Here is a 13,475-nt window from a genome sequence, read left to right as displayed (position 1 = left end):
TGCTCCAAGTGCCCTATGGCTGGGAGTCACAGTCACTGCCCCCTTAGAGACACCTCTCATCTTTAGACCACACACCGCATAGTCTAGCGTATATTTGGAGTTCTGAGGTTTGTTGGCTTGAACTGTGTTGCAGCTTGTTGACCTCGTCAGATTGATTAGGCAATCTTCTGGAGTTGTGCAACAGTCAGGCCTGAAGGTGATCATCTGGGCCCAAGGTTGATTCGTTGTTCCTGGGATACTCAATGTCTCACGGGCGCCAACCCTCCTACCCTGTCTGCCTCACTTCTCCTTCCCAACCTTGGTGGCATCTTTGGTATACTTGGGTGAGCTGGAATCCTACCTTCTGGGCTCAGATGGACCTGTCATTGGATCATTCCACAGGGACCATGACCTGTCTGATGTTGTCTGCCCAGTGATTGGTGCCAGGTCCCCTAGGAGACAGAAATGAGAGCAGGTCATTCCTGTGCCCTGGGAGAGGCGACATCAGGCTTCACTCAATGAGAACAGTACTAGAGCGACGTGGAAGAAGTATTTTCTGTGCTTTTTTGTTTTGTTTTTGAGACAAGTTCTCAAACTTGCCATGAAGTGTGCACATTTGGATGCTGAGGTTATAACACATCATCACACCAGGGATTCTGCCATTGCTGGGAACGGAGCCCAGGACTTCATACGTACCAGGCGAGCACTCTGCCAGCTGAACCTGGATGTTTTCTGACTTTAGGAGACAAGCTTCACACAGCCAACACTGACCTTGAACTCCTGATCCTTGGCTTCCCCGGAATTACAGGAGCACCCCAGCATGCTTGTGGCTAGTCTGTGTTTAGAAGGTGGAGTTGGGCAACCACCAGCATTCCTGGTCACCCCATCAAGTAGAGCCCCTGACGGGGTTGGGGGAGGGAGGACTTTGGAGAAACTCCAGTCTTTCTGGGCATTTCAGAACATCGGATCTCCTACAGCTGTCTCAATTTCTCCCAAACCAGCCACCCTGGTCTGCCTGCCTCCAGGCAGCCTTGCTCTACCTGTGCCTCTAACACAGGAGGCTCAAGGGCAGACCGAGGGGAAGGGCAAACCTTCTTCTGTCTCCCATCCCTGATCTCTGGCTGCCAAGGCCAACAAGGGTCCCTCTTCTCCTTTCCTAGTGGTTCTCTGAGACTCCTTGCGCTTCTATGGTGAGTTTGGTGGTTTATTTACTTATTTAGGTTTTTCAAGATTGGATTTCTCTGTGTAGCTTTGAAGCCTGTCCTGGCACTTGCTCTGTAGACCCAGCTGGCCTCCAACTCACAGAGATCCGCCTGCCTCTGCCTCCTGAGTGCTGGAATTAAAGGCGTGTGCCACCACTGGCCGCCTTGCTTTTTTGGCTTTTTTTGTAAGTCAACTTGAGTTGGTCATTTCATTAGTGTTGTGGCCAGTGGAAGGCAGCAGCTTCCGGTAGTTAAGCTGGCTGAGCACCTGGTTGCCTGCTGGCGCCTGGTTCTGCTTCAGAAGCCTGCACGTGCACAAGTGCCTTGGCCTTGGCCCAAGCACCTTGATTAAAAAACAGGGATAATGGTGTAGCCTTTGAAGCAGGATTGGGAGGGGGCCGTTAGGACAGTGTTGGGTATGCTTTGTTCCAAAGTGGGCGGCCAGGGCCGTGGCTCCTTGTCTCCCAACACTTTTCCGTGTGATGGATAAGGAAAAAGCCTAGAGCCTCTCCGTGTGAGGCAAACACCAACAGAGCCTTGTTCCTTGAGATGGAGTCTTGCTATGTAGCCCAGGCCGACCTCAGGCTCAATCTGCTTGTTTCTGCTCCCTAAATTCAGGCACCGCCACGCCTCACTCTAGATATTTCTGGCAGCAAAAGAGGCCATAGAGTAACGTCACCAGGCAGGCATTGTGGTATATGCCTTCAATCCCAGCATTTGGACATTGGTTACATACTGACTTCAAGACTAGCCAGGGCTACATAGTGAAACCTATCTCAAAAAAAAAAAAAAAAAGTATGGTGTCGTGGTTCATAAGTTTCTCTTTTGGTTTGTTTAGTTTTACACATACACATTAACATAAAATATAATAAATAAATAAATAAATAAACAAGCAAACAAAAAAAAAACCTGTGTGCATGTATGTGCATGCAATTCCCTCTGGCGTCAGAAGAGGGCACTGGAACTCTGAGCTGGTGTTGTGAACAGCCATGTAGGCGCTGGGAACCGAACTCAGGTCTTCCATAAGGGCAACGAGTACTCTTAAACGCTGAACCACCTCTCCAGCCCTGTGGCACAAGTTCTCATTCCAGAGATGGTAGGCAGAAACAGGAGCATCCCTGGGGTTCAGCAGCCAGCCAGCCGAGTGGATTCGGGAGCCCCAGGAAAATGAAAACTCAGGGTCTTTCCATCTGGACACCTGAGGTTGACCTTTGGCCTCCACACACGCACCCCCCTCTGTCCCCACAAACAGCCTCAACCAAGCCAAGAACAGCAAAGAATTGCACAGGGGAGCAGGTGGGGTGGCATGTCTGTCGCCCCAGATGTTTAAGGGCCTGAGGGAGGGTTCAAAGTTTGAGGCCTGCCTGAGCTACATAGTGAATTCAAGGTTCCCTGGGCAACCTGATGAGATCCTGTCTCAAAGTTAATAATAATGGGGGCATAGGACTGTGAACACAGCTGGCAGGGGAGGGCTTACCCAGAATGTATAAGGTCCCGGGTTCAGTCACAAATAAAGTAGTAGCAATAATAACCAATAATAAAATACTTGTAGGGACTAGCGGCAGACCCAAAGGCACATTGGGCGGAGACTCCCACTTCTTTCTTTTCTCCAGGATAAGATAAATTCACACCACTCAGCCGACCCAAGGTGAGGCAGGGTGGACAGGGCCAGGCTCAGGGTGGACCCCTCGGCCCACAGGGCTGACACACAGAAAGGTCAGGGTCCTGCATCTCTTCCTTTCTTCTTGATGGATGGTCTCTTTGATCCGTGAGCTCCAAGGCCGGCGGGATGGTGCCAACTTGAAAACACACTGCTCTGCGCTTGGGACCGCGGCAGGGGACTGGAGGCTAATAACAGACGGCTGGGGCCAAGAGCTATAAAAAGCCTTGTCAGGGACCCTGCACAAGTGTCCCGCCATGGTGTTACCTGGGCTGCTGCTGCTGCTGCTGCTGCTGCTAGCTGGCACTCGCTGGCTGTGGGGCCGGTGGAAGCTCCGGAGCCTCCGCCAGCCTCCTCTCGCCCCGGGGTTCCTGCACTTTCTACAGCCTGACCTTCCCACCTACCTGTTTGACCTCACCCAGAAACTCGGGCCTGTCTACAGGATTCGCATGGGACTGCAAGGTGAGCCAATCTGCTCTCTTCCAGTGACCTTTCCCTCCCAGCTGACACCTGCTGTTTCCCCCAGATGTGGTCGTTCTGAATTCTAATAGGACCATTAAGGAGGCCCTGATCCAAAAATGGGCGGACTTTGCCGGACGACCCCAGATACCATATGGTAAGAGTTGGGGGCACGGGTTTTTTCTTCTTCTTCGCTATGTAGCCCTGGCTGCCCTGAAAATCTCTTTGTAGACTAGGCTAGCCTCAAACTCTCAGAGATACCTGCTGTGGCTGCTGCCCTGGCCTACTTCTTGGATGCGGGGGGGGGGGGGGGGGCAGGTCAGGCCTTTGGCTTCCTTGATTAGTTGGCATTCTCTCTTTCTGCCATCCCTCCTGCAGAAAATCTAGACTTGGACCTGTCGCTAGGGGACTACTCGCTAACGTGGAAGGCCCACAAGAAACTCTCTCGCTCAGCTCTGATGCTGGGCGTGCGAGACTCCATGGAGCCCCTGGTAGAGGAGCTGGCCCAGGAATTCTGCGAGGTGAGGCCGTGCTCCTGTGGCCTGGCCCTCCCGGGGTCAGAGTCCCTGTCCCCCAGTACCCCTCGGTCCCCACAGTCTGTGTAGCCTACCTCTTCTCCACAGCGCATGCGCGCGCAGGCTGGCGCCCCCGTGGCCATCCAGAAGGAGTTCTCTTTGCTCACGTGCAGTGTCATCTGCTACCTCACGTTTGGAGACAAGGTCAAGGCTGCCCTCTTGCCCCTCGAGCCCCTCCCTCAGGCCCTCCTGACCTTTGCTGGTCCCAAACTCAAAGTATGCTCTCCTCTTCCGGCAGGACGACATTTTGGTACGCAAGGTTCACAGCTGTGTGCAGGACTTGCTGCAAGCCTGGAGCCACTGGTCCGTCCAAATCTTGGAAATAATTCCCTTTCTCAGGGTGCGGAAGCGCATCCCAGACTCCCCTGGGTTGGGGCGGGATTAGGGGGTGGCTGGTCTCCATCCAGAAGCTGACTCCCCTGCCTGTCCCAGTTCCTCCCCAATCCGGGCCTCTGGAAGCTGAAGCGGTTCCAGGAGAACAGGGACGATATCGTAAGGGAGCAGCTGAAGCTGCACAAGGTGAGTGCCGGGATACCGCGCGAGCGCTAACCCCCCCCCCCCCAGCCTCAGCCAGTGATGTGCCTGCTACGCCTGCTGGGCAGGCTCCTCAAGCTGGACACTCAGCCTGCTCCTTTCCCTGCCCTCTGCAGGACAGCCTGGTAGCAGGCCAGTGGAAGGATATGATTGACTACATGCTTCAAGGCGTGGAGCAGCAAAGAGAGGGCACGGATGCAGGGCAGCTCCACGAAGGGCACGTGCACATGTCCGTGGTGGACCTCTTCATCGGGGGCACTGAGACCACAGCCACCACGCTCTCCTGGACTGTGGCTTTCCTGCTTCATCACCCTGAGGTGCATTATGGGAGAGAGTGAGGCTCCTTCCGGCCCCTTGGCCCAGTCCTCTGCCTGGCCTGGGCTCTGCTCACGGGGGGCGGGGGCGGGGCTCTAGGCTTAGCTGGGGGGCTGGATGGAGGGGCTGCAGGCTGGGCAGCCCTGAGCCACCCAGGGCAAAGCTTGGTCCCCATATCCAGCCTTATCCCTTCTTCTCAGATCCAGAAGCGACTGCAGGAAGAATTAGACCTCAAGTTGGGCCCCAGTGCGCCCAGCTCCCAGCTCCTGTACAAGAACCGAATGCAGCTGCCTTTGCTCATGGCTACCATAGCTGAGGTGCTGCGCCTGCGGCCCGTGGTGCCCCTGGCCCTGCCCCATCGCACCACTCGGGCTAGCAGGTGACTCCCTGGGCTAAGGGTTGAGTGAGAACCCCCCCCCCCCCCGCCACCCCAGGGTCCCGGACAGCTTCTGACTCTGCCTTCCCTCAGTATCTCTGGCTATGACATCCCCAAGGACACCATCATCATCCCCAACATCCAAGGCGCCAACCTGGACGAGATGGTCTGGGAACTGCCCAGCCAGTTCTGTCCTGGTACGAGGGAGGGGTCGGGCACGGGAGCGGAAGGGTCCCAGGCTCGGTTGGGACGCATTTCCCGAGCTATCTGTTCACGACCCACAGATCGCTTCCTGGAACCCGGCAAGGACCTCAGAACCCTATCCTTCGGCTGTGGGGCCCGTGTGTGCCTGGGAGAGCCGCTGGCGCGACTGGAGCTCTTAGTGGTCCTGGCGCGCCTGCTCCAGGCCTTCACGCTGCTGCCACCACCAGATGGCACCCTGCCCTCCCTGAAGCCCCAGAATTTCACTGGTGTCAATCTCTTGATTCGTCCTTTCCAGGTGCGGCTGCAGCCCAGGAACCTGGTGCCCCAAGACCAGGGCCAGAACCCTTGACAGGATAGGACCAGTACCAGCCTCGTGCCTCAGTTTCTCCTTTATTGCTCCGTTACTAACCTCTCCCCTCCCCCCTGTAAACATGGTGCTGTGAGATCGTGGTAGAGAAGGCCTCCTTGGTGAGCTAGGCAGTAGAGGCATACTGGCTCTTCTCTGGCACGGCCCCTCAGTGCTCAGCAGTCATACTGGGGTATGAGCGAGGTGGGAAAACAGGCTCAGCTGCCCCTGGCGGGGGCCTGGAAGTTTCTAGGTCTCAGCTTCATTTCCGTGAAGGGCACCGAAAACTCGAAGCCCTTCCAGTGGTACCAGCTCACTCCCTGAGGAGAAAGTTGTCGAGGGGCGAGAGTCAAAGCCAGCACTCACCAGTGGCAACTCCTTCATCCCCACCCGGCTCCTGCAGGTGACCCCCGGGGTCCATCCCTCTCCCTCACGTTCCCTGCCGAGCCCTCAGCTGCAAAGGGCTGAGGCTTCATTCTGAGCTGGCGCCTTGTATCCACTAATAAACAGACTTTTTAAGCTTCCTAGGCGAGACTGGTGTTACCGTCCCATTTCCCAGATGCGCCTCTGAGGTGCGAGAAGTTCAGTCATTCACGTGAGAGCCCTCCAACACGAGTGACCCAGAGCCCAGCCTGCGCCTCCACGGCCCCCACCTGGTGGTCCACTGTGCTCCCGTAGAGCCCGTTGAGGTTGGCATAGTGACAGTTCTTGTACCACCACGCCCCCCGATAAGAGACAGCGCAGGAGATGAGCAAGTTGTTGGGGTCCCGATCACGGGCGGAAAAGACGCTGCCGCTGTGGTAGCTCATAGAGTCCCCTGGCAAGGCATGGGAAGGTGTGGTGAGGACCGCCCCCGTGCCCGCCCTCACCCGGTCCCGGGCCCGCCCTCACCTCGTCCCGGGCCCGCCCTCACCTGCGGTGCCATGGTAACCCTCTAGGTGCAGGCGGTAGTTCTCCGTTGCCGAATCCACGCGGAAGAAGTCATACTGGGCGAACACAGCTTCCTTTCCAGCTCGCAGGTCCACACGCATGGAGTAGTCTCCAGCCTGCGTGAGGCTGTGTAGGACCTCATTGCCTGGGGTGGAGTATGCTCCATCAGGGTCCTGGGGTCCACAGGACAGCCATCCCTTCCCGGGTTCCCCAGCCCTATGAGGCACGGACCCAGCCAGAATTCCCTGGAGATGTTTCCAAAACCATGGGCATACTCCTCCCAGTCTCTCCAGAAGTCCGTCTGTCCATCCATGCGGCGCTGGAACACCTGGAGAACAGACAAGGGCAGCATTGGCCTTGGCTCCTGGGCATCGGCCCCTGTGCTACCCAGGTCCCCGGGGCTCTGAACGCAACCCACCAGCCAGCCGCCTCCATCCGTCTCCATGTCACAGAACACATCCAAAGGCCGCTCGCGGTTGCCGTTGAGGAAGATGGTGGTGGTCTTTGAGGTGCTGGGTCCGTTCTGCATTTCCTCCCCACAGTCCCGGGGGAAGGGGACCCGCAGCCCACCTGTGGAGTGGAGATGGGGAGTCTGTCTGTCCCCAAGTCTCAGACCCCAGCCGCCCGCCTACGCTCAGGCCCAGTGTCAGTACCTGTAGTAAAGGAAGTGGACACAGGGGGCGTGAGGCTCTCGCCCCAAACAGCCCGCAGCTGGGCTCTGTAGAAGGTGGAAGGGAAGAGGCGGAGAAGCCGGTGGGAGGTGGTTCCTGCTGGAAGCAGGATTTCCTGGAGACAGACAAGACACAGTCAGCAGAGGGTGAGATGGCCAGAGGGGCACCACCAAATCTAGCTATGGAAAGCAGATGGCCAATGAGGCAGGACTGGGGTACCTGAATCTGTCCTCCAGGGGTGTCAAAGCTGAGCAGGTAGCCTGTGGGTGGGACTTCGGGCTCAGTCCAAGTGAGCAGGGCCGTGCGAGGGGTCACTTCCTTGGCCTCCAAGTCCTGGGGGGGCTTCAGCCCTGGGGACGTAGGAAGAGATGGGTGAGGCCGTATCTGCTGCCTTGACCCTCCCATGACCCCTTCCCCATGCACCCCCGCTCTACCTGTGGTGAAGGTAATGCTGGCTGGCGAGGTGAAGTTCGGGCCTCGGAGACCACGCACGGTGGCCGTATAGTTGGTGTCAGCCGCCAGGTCTGTCAGCGGGTAGTCCACGGCACTGCCGGGTGCTGAGGCCTGCAGGGGTGGGGCTGGGAGTGCGGTGGGCATCAGCTCCTGCCCATCCATGCTGTACCTTGCTCTCCCCACCTCTTCAGAGGAGGTTCAGCCATGCTCACCCCCAGGGGATGCGACCTGGACGTTGTACTCGTCCACAGGTTTGTGGGGTGGTTTCCAGTGCAGAAGGGCGGATCCGTTAGTCAAGTTCAGTGCACGCAGCTGGGTGGGGCCATCGGGAACTGGCAGAAACAGGGGCTCAGAGGCTTCCCTGCCACTGTCCCCACTGTTGACTCTCCCAACTTCACTGCCTCCCCGGGGTTCCTCTGCCCCCTCTTCACCCTGCCAGCCCTCGCTCCTCTCTCTCTCTCTCTGCCTGTCATGGTGCCCCTCTTACCTGTCGTGAGGAAGCCTGTGAGAGGCTCACTCTCCTCGAAGCCACGGACGGAGACCACAGTCACCTCGTAGCGAGTGTCTGAGCTCAAGCCCTGGAGGACCTGGGTCTGGGTCCGGCCGTCCACTACCACACTTTGCGGCTCTCCTATGAACATGGGTGGAGCCCGGGGGTCACCCAGGAGGCCTGAGACCAGCTGGAGAATGGGCGGTGTGCAGGGGTGGGGGCGGGCAGGGGAGGAGGAGAGCTAAGGAGGACTTGACAGGACGGGATCACCTCCATCTGCGAGCTGGTAGGAAATTTTGAAGCTGTCCACCCTGGATGGTGGCGGCACCCAGTTGACTCTGGCTGATGTTTCCCCAATTTCACTGAATTGTAGGTCATGGGGGCTCTCCAGAACTGAAGACAGTAAGGGAGAGGTGTAGTGAGGAGGGCGTGGGTAAGAAGGTTCCTCCCCCTTCTCCCTGAGTGCTCTGGCTTCAGGGAGGTCCACCACGCCTCTCTGGAAGGTTCCCAGGACAGAAGTCTCTCTCTAATGCCTTCAAGTTCTCTGCCTACTCTCCAGTCCTGTCACCTGCTGGGTACTACTCTGCAAAGTCCAATGCCCCCTCTTCGGTGCCCAGCGTGGGTCCTCACCTGGGCTGAGGGTGCGGGCGGTGCCCTGAATGCTGTCCGCCTTGTGCGGCCCACGCAGCCCATACAGAGTGAGGCTGTACAGGGTCCCAGGATGCAGGTCCCGAAGCACAGCTGAGCGCTGCGTCCCCGGCACCATCAACTCTCGCTGCAGCAGAGGACGGAGATGCGGCTCCAGGGTGCTTGGTGAGGGGACCCCAAAGCGTATTAGGAAGGTGTCAAAGGAACCAAGCGGGGCCTCCCAGTTCAGCCGCAGAGAACTAGTGGTCATGTCCGTCACTGACAGCTGGGACAGGCGGGGCCCCGGGTCCCCTGGGGTCTGACCAGCAGGAACTGGACCTGTGGGAAGTGGGTAGGAGAAAAAGGTCTGGAGACACAGATATATGCCAGCCCTAAGGCTTGGAGCACTTCACGTCTGCACCCTTCCCTATTGGTCAGAAGAGTTGGGCTCTTGAGTCAGGTTGGTTCAGTGACCGACTGGGAAGAGAAGGGGCAGTGTAGGGTAGACCTCGACCCTTCCTGGGCGCCTTCCTCATGCCTTCCCTGTGGCAGCCGCTTCTGGATGCCACCTTCCACCCTTCCTAGCCCCCAGACTAGGAAGTTGCAGGCCGGCCCACCTGTGGTACCCTCTGCAGAGACAGGCCCATGGCGCATCTCTTCACGGAGGCCATAGAGGAAGAACTTGTAGGAGGTGCTGGGCTCCAGGCCTGAGATGAGGACCTTGTCCTGGTGTCCATCAACAAGCAGGGCATGGGGCTGTCCCTCTGTGTCCTGGTACTGGATCACAAAGGAGTCAAAGGGGCCACGGGCCACACCCCAGGAGAGGCGCAGGGAATCTGGGGTTGCCTCCGTCACTCTCAGCATCCCCAGGCGGGGAGCTTCAGGGGCTTCAGTGGGGCTTGGGGTTGACATGTCCTCTTCTGGGGCTGCATGGGAGAAACCAGGGTAGGATCTTCACAGGGTGCTGGGCGCCTGCCCTGCCCATTCTGTCCCCTTCAAAGGAAGGGTTTGAGGCTGGCCTGGGATGAAGACACTTCACAGTGCAGGCAGGTAGCCCAAGCGAGGAGAGGGAGGGAGCAGACATCTTCTAGAACCTTCCAGTTCTTGAATTTGTTTTACCCCTGCTTTGGCGGTACCTCCTGACACCCAGGAGGGCCTCTCTGAGCCCAGCCCCAGGATCTCCAGCCTGGGAAGCTACTGTGCCTGTTGGTCCCTCCTCAGCTGCTTGCTGTTTCGGGACCAGAGACTCCCTGCCCGTTTCCAGTGCCTGGCGCATCAACCCCCTCAGCAGTGGCCCCTCAGGCTCTGCCCTGGCCCTGCCCTTAGCGCCTGTGCTCAGTGCTTCTGAGAGCGGCTGAGGGTGGCACCACCGGCTGGGGTGGCTGGTGTACGTGCCTGGCAAGTCACACTCGTGCCCTTGGCCTGGCCAATCTGACGTGGGTGTCAGTGGCCTCTGCCCATTGGATTTCCCAGTGATTTTCCATTTGAGACACATCCCTGGCTCCCGAGAACGGGGCGGGGTGTGTGTGTGTGTGTGTGTGTGCACGCGCGCACACCTAGGCAGCACGGGGATAGAGCCGTTCTAACAGGGTAGTGGGGAGCAGCAGGTGGTAGGGATGACTGGGGTAGGGAGGGCAGGGAGCCCGCAAGGTCTTTTCTTGCTGCCTGACCCAGCTCCTGTTCTCTCAAATGACTGATCAGCCCCAGGGGTGGGCACAGGTTCTCCCTTCTCTGTCTCTGGACAGGCCCCTGCCCTTCCCACCCATCCTCTCTGGCCAATCTCTTTGTCGTCAGACTCCTCAGGCCTGTGGTCAGGCAGGGCAGCTCACCTGTCACTCCAAGGGTAGAGACAGGCCCCAGGCGCTTTCCTCCAGCCAGCCCATAGAGCAGAAACTTGTACTTCCGGCGTGGCTGCAGACCCTCTATGGTGACCTTGTTCTGGTCTGCAGCCACAACCACTGTCTGGGGCTGCCCATCCCTGTCTCTGTACTGGACCAGGAAGGAGTCAAATGGGCCCTGGGCCACTGTCCACGAGAGGTGCAGAGAGTCAGAGGTCTCTCCTGTCACTGTCAGTTCACCGAGGCGGGGCTGCGGTGTCTTCTCCAGGGGAGCTGAGGGAGAATGGGATGATTCAGGTTGGCATCTCCAGCCTTGGAGACTCTGGATGTGTGGCCTCAGGGACAGACACCTGAGGACGCCAGGCCTGCGTGGTCCTGCTGTGGCGGAGTGAGGGAGAGCCGCCTTGTCTCTGGAGGCACTGCCCAGCCCTTTCCTGCCTGGCGCCCGCTTGCTGTGGTCAGGTCACAGAGGGTCACAGTGAGAGAGGGCTAGCAGTGGGCACAGACTGGTCTTCATTTCCTCTGGGCAGGGCTGTGGCCAGAACTGAGGCCCCTGGGGGCATCTGAGTGCCAGAGAGATACTCTCGAGTGGGGAGAGCTCCCCTCAGCCTGGGGCTGCCCCCCATCTCCTACACAGTCCAGAATTAATATCCCGGGACCAGGTGGGGCAGAGAGACGACCTGCCCATGTGAGGGTGGCAGCTGACAAGCCTGTAGAATGAAGGTTTGGGGAAGAACTATGGTATCTGGGGCTCCAGCCCCTGATGTCTGCCTGGGGTGACTGACTCACGGACCTGGGAGTGGGGTAAGGGTCATGGACCCACTCCACCCCTTCCTTGGGGGCTGACTCATGGGCACAAAAACACCAGATTTTTCCATCATCTTCTGCAGCCTGGCCTTCCCGTCTCATAGCTCAGGGTTGGGAGGAAGAGGACATGGGTGTCAGCTACCGGTTGCCGGCACAGTGGGGAGTGGGCCACTGGTTGCCGGCACAGTGGGAAGGCCGTGGTGCAGATGAGGTGGCTCAACCATGTCGTGGCTGCCCAAGACTGGATTTGGGTTTGAACCCCGGTTAACCAAGCCTAAAAGCTCCTTCTCCTTGACAGTCATCAGGGAAGGAAGGAGACGGTGAGTATAAAAGGCTCAGACTGTGCCCAGTCCAAGGCAGGACTGGCCTGGCCTTTCTGTAAAGGCCTTTCCTCTTAGGCTGAGGACAGGACAAGTCTCTGGAAGGCCCTGGGGATGGGAGCTGTGCCAGAGTGGGAGGCAGGGCCCGGGCTCACCTGTGGTGCCCTCCCCTCCACAGAGGCGGGGTTGGGGTCGGGCTCACCTGTGGTGCCCTCCCCTCCGCAGAGGCGGGGCTGGGACTCACCTGTGGTGCCCTCCACAGAGGCGGGGCCCAGCCGTTTGCGGCCTGCTAGGCCATAGAGCAGAAACTTGTATTTCCTATTGGGCTCCAGGCCGGGGATAGTGACCTCATGCTGGTCTGCTGCCACCGGCACCACCTGGAGCTGCCCTCCCCTGTCCTTGTACTGGACTAGGAAGGAGTCGAACTCGCCCTCGGGGACAGTCCAGGAGAGACCCACGGAGTTCTGGGTCACGTCTGTCATCGTCAGCTCCCCAAGACGAGGAAGGAGCTTTGTGTCTGCGGATGGAGAGGAGAGGAAGCCACTTAGACTGTGTAGTGTACATACCGCAGCGCAGGGGACAGGGACTGGGGTGGGGGCAGCTGGGGCCCTGCTCTTGGTGGTCAGAGGGGGCGATCGGGCCGCGCTCGGGATAAAAGAGCCTCCAGGAAAGGAGGCAAGTGTGCCCGCCCAGTGATGAGGGAGAAGGACCGAGTGAAGGTCTGAATTTGGGTGGACCTCACAAAGAAATGGGTCACCAAACTCCAAGGTCTGGAATGTGGGGCACAGAAACATGAAATTCCAACAGTCGCCACAAGGGGGCAAAGGGTGCTGGGGGTTGCAGGGTCCGCAGTGTTGGGCCCTCACTCACCAGTTTTTGCATCTACGGAAACAGGGCCATGGCGCTTTCCACCCTGGAGTCCAAAGAGGAGAAACTTGTACTTGCGGGCTGGGTCCAAACCTGAGATGGTGACCTCACTCAGGTCTCTGCTCACGGGTACTGTCTGGGGCTGCCCCTGGGCATCCTTGTACTGGACGAGAAAGGAGTCGAAGGGGCCCTGGGCCACAGTCCAAGACAGGCGCACAGTACTGGAAGTCACATCTGCCACAGCCAGATCCCCCAGGCGGAGCTCTAGGGGGGGCTCTGTGGGCAGGGGCGCTGCAACAGAGCAGAGGAGGCTAAGGGGTACAGGCAGAACCCGCTGAGGGGACCAGGCTGCCCCCAGGCTGAAGAACAGCTTCTACCCCCTGACCCCAGCCATAGGCAACGGCAGCTGCAGGCAGCTCACACCCAGGAGCCCCTGAACCGCCTATGGCTGGCACAGTGGCTCTCAACCTGTAGGTCGCGATCCCTTTAGCAACCATTTATCTCTAAAAATATTTACATTATGACTCATAACAGTAGCAAAATTAGCTGGGTGGTGATGGCACACCTTTAATTGGGAGGACGCAGAGGAATGCAGATCTCTGTGAGTTTGAGGCCAGCCTGGTCTACAGAGAGAGTTTCAGGACAGCCAGGGTTACACAGTGAAACCCTGTCTTTTTTTTTTTTTTTTTTTTGGTTTTTCGAGGCAGGGTTTCTCTGTAGCTTTGGTGCCTGTCCCGGAACTAGCTCTTGTAGACCAGGCTGGCCTCGAACTCAGAGATCCGCCTGCCTCTGCCTCCCAAGTGCTGGGATTAAAGGCGTGCG

General features: G+C 58.3%; 2 protein-coding genes across 5 annotated transcripts in view; one reads left to right on the top strand and one right to left on the bottom strand.

Moving 5' to 3' along the window:
* The first annotated feature begins 2,964 nt into the window (after positions 1-2,964).
* LOC130862220 (steroid 21-hydroxylase) lies at positions 2,965-6,182 on the top strand. The gene is made up of 10 exons (XM_057751722.1): positions 2,965-3,303; positions 3,368-3,463; positions 3,679-3,821; positions 3,924-4,019; positions 4,114-4,215; positions 4,308-4,394; positions 4,526-4,726; positions 4,925-5,103; positions 5,194-5,297; positions 5,385-6,182. The coding sequence occupies exons 1-10, from the start codon at positions 3,099-3,101 to the stop codon at positions 5,651-5,653; spliced, it is 1,482 nt and encodes a 493-aa protein (XP_057607705.1). The 5' UTR covers positions 2,965-3,098; the 3' UTR covers positions 5,654-6,182.
* Tnxb (tenascin XB) overlaps positions 5,860-13,475 on the bottom strand; it is a 59,993-nt gene continuing 52,377 nt past the window's right edge. For all 4 annotated transcript variants that reach the window (XM_057751686.1, XM_057751687.1, XM_057751689.1 and 1 more), the window contains 16 exons: positions 12,657-12,944; positions 12,031-12,303; positions 10,651-10,932; positions 9,439-9,747; positions 8,825-9,160; positions 8,465-8,587; positions 8,192-8,335; positions 7,917-8,036; positions 7,686-7,829; positions 7,471-7,601; positions 7,234-7,366; positions 6,999-7,150; positions 6,812-6,908; positions 6,564-6,725; positions 6,304-6,467; positions 5,860-5,970 (listed from right to left, as the gene is read on the bottom strand). In XM_057751686.1, the coding sequence (XP_057607669.1) occupies positions 5,869-5,970; positions 6,304-6,467; positions 6,564-6,725; positions 6,812-6,908; positions 6,999-7,150; positions 7,234-7,366; positions 7,471-7,601; positions 7,686-7,829; positions 7,917-8,036; positions 8,192-8,335; positions 8,465-8,587; positions 8,825-9,160; positions 9,439-9,747; positions 10,651-10,932; positions 12,031-12,303; positions 12,657-12,944 (2,960 nt within the window). In that variant the 3' untranslated portion in view covers positions 5,860-5,868. The remainder of the gene's footprint in view (positions 5,971-6,303; positions 6,468-6,563; positions 6,726-6,811; positions 6,909-6,998; positions 7,151-7,233; positions 7,367-7,470; positions 7,602-7,685; positions 7,830-7,916; positions 8,037-8,191; positions 8,336-8,464; positions 8,588-8,824; positions 9,161-9,438; positions 9,748-10,650; positions 10,933-12,030; positions 12,304-12,656; positions 12,945-13,475) is intronic.

This window comes from Chionomys nivalis, chromosome 19 (assembly GCF_950005125.1).
Source record: "Chionomys nivalis chromosome 19, mChiNiv1.1, whole genome shotgun sequence".
NCBI lineage: Eukaryota > Metazoa > Chordata > Mammalia > Rodentia > Cricetidae > Chionomys > Chionomys nivalis.
The sequence above is the reverse complement of the archived record's forward strand: the minus strand, read 5'-3'. Positions and strand labels throughout refer to the sequence as shown.